The sequence below is a fragment of the Arachis ipaensis genome, chromosome B05, assembly GCF_000816755.2.
Source record: "Arachis ipaensis cultivar K30076 chromosome B05, Araip1.1, whole genome shotgun sequence".
Lineage (NCBI taxonomy): Eukaryota > Viridiplantae > Streptophyta > Magnoliopsida > Fabales > Fabaceae > Arachis > Arachis ipaensis.
In genome coordinates, this window is record NC_029789.2 from 18285961 (window position 1) to 18286921 (window position 961).

The 961-nt window shown below is 32.6% G+C and overlaps 1 protein-coding gene across 1 annotated transcript in view; it reads left to right on the forward strand.

Annotated features, from left to right (window-relative positions):
* Positions 258 to 961, forward strand: part of LOC107641741 (transcription factor MYB74) — a 2632-nt gene continuing 1928 nt past the window's right edge. Inside the window, exons 1-2 of the mRNA XM_016345214.2 lie at positions 258 to 381; positions 511 to 778. Of these exons, the coding sequence (XP_016200700.1) occupies positions 513 to 778 (266 nt within the window). The 5' untranslated portion in view covers positions 258 to 381; positions 511 to 512. The remainder of the gene's footprint in view (positions 382 to 510; positions 779 to 961) is intronic.

Below are 961 nucleotides of genomic sequence, written 5' to 3' on the forward strand. Positions count from 1 at the left end.
TAACTGTCGGTGAATTTTTACCAAAATAAAGTGCATTGGTGATTATATACGTTTCTCACCTTATTAATGATAGTGTCTCAGAGTTGGTCCTTCAAGTAATTAATAAGGTCATTATCATATAAAATTTGTATGTAATCAGAAACATATAGAGAGGACAAACTTGGAATTTGCTATATATCCTGACAAGACAAAAAAGTCAGTGAGATATAACATTGAAATTTCCAAACTTCATTCATCACTACCCTATATATTATGTCTATATATTAAGAGAGAGAGGAGACAATTAACAACTTAACTTGTCTGGTAAATCTTCAAGTTTTCCAACCATTACAATTTACAACTTTCTATCTTCCACCACCACTTCACTTACATTGATCAAAGGTTTGGATTCTTGCGCTTTCTTCTTCTTTTTTTTTTTTTAATGGAAACTGTACACCCTATGATATACATGATTGTACACTTTATGTTATATATTTCTAACAATATTTATGTATATGGAACATTAAATAGTGATGATGGGAAGAACAGGAAGCAGTGATGAAAGTGGATTGAAGAAGGGGCCATGGACACCAGAAGAGGACAAGATATTGGTTGATTACATTCAGAGACATGGCCATGGAAGTTGGAGAGCCCTTCCAAAGCTTGCTGGATTGAACAGATGCGGCAAGAGTTGCAGATTAAGGTGGACTAATTACCTCAGACCTGATATCAAACGTGGAAAGTTCTCTGATGAAGAAGAACAACTCATCATCAACTTGCATGCAGTTCTTGGCAACAAGTAATTTCTAAATTTCACTCTTTCAAAATATATAACTATCAATTTAGATCAAATAAATTGATAGCAGTTTGTCTTTTCAAATTGACATACTTAAAGAGGTACTTAGCAATGAAAACAACCTTTTCAATTTAATTATTAGCATTTTGGACTAAACTATCCCTACTTTAAGAATTTAATTTTCCA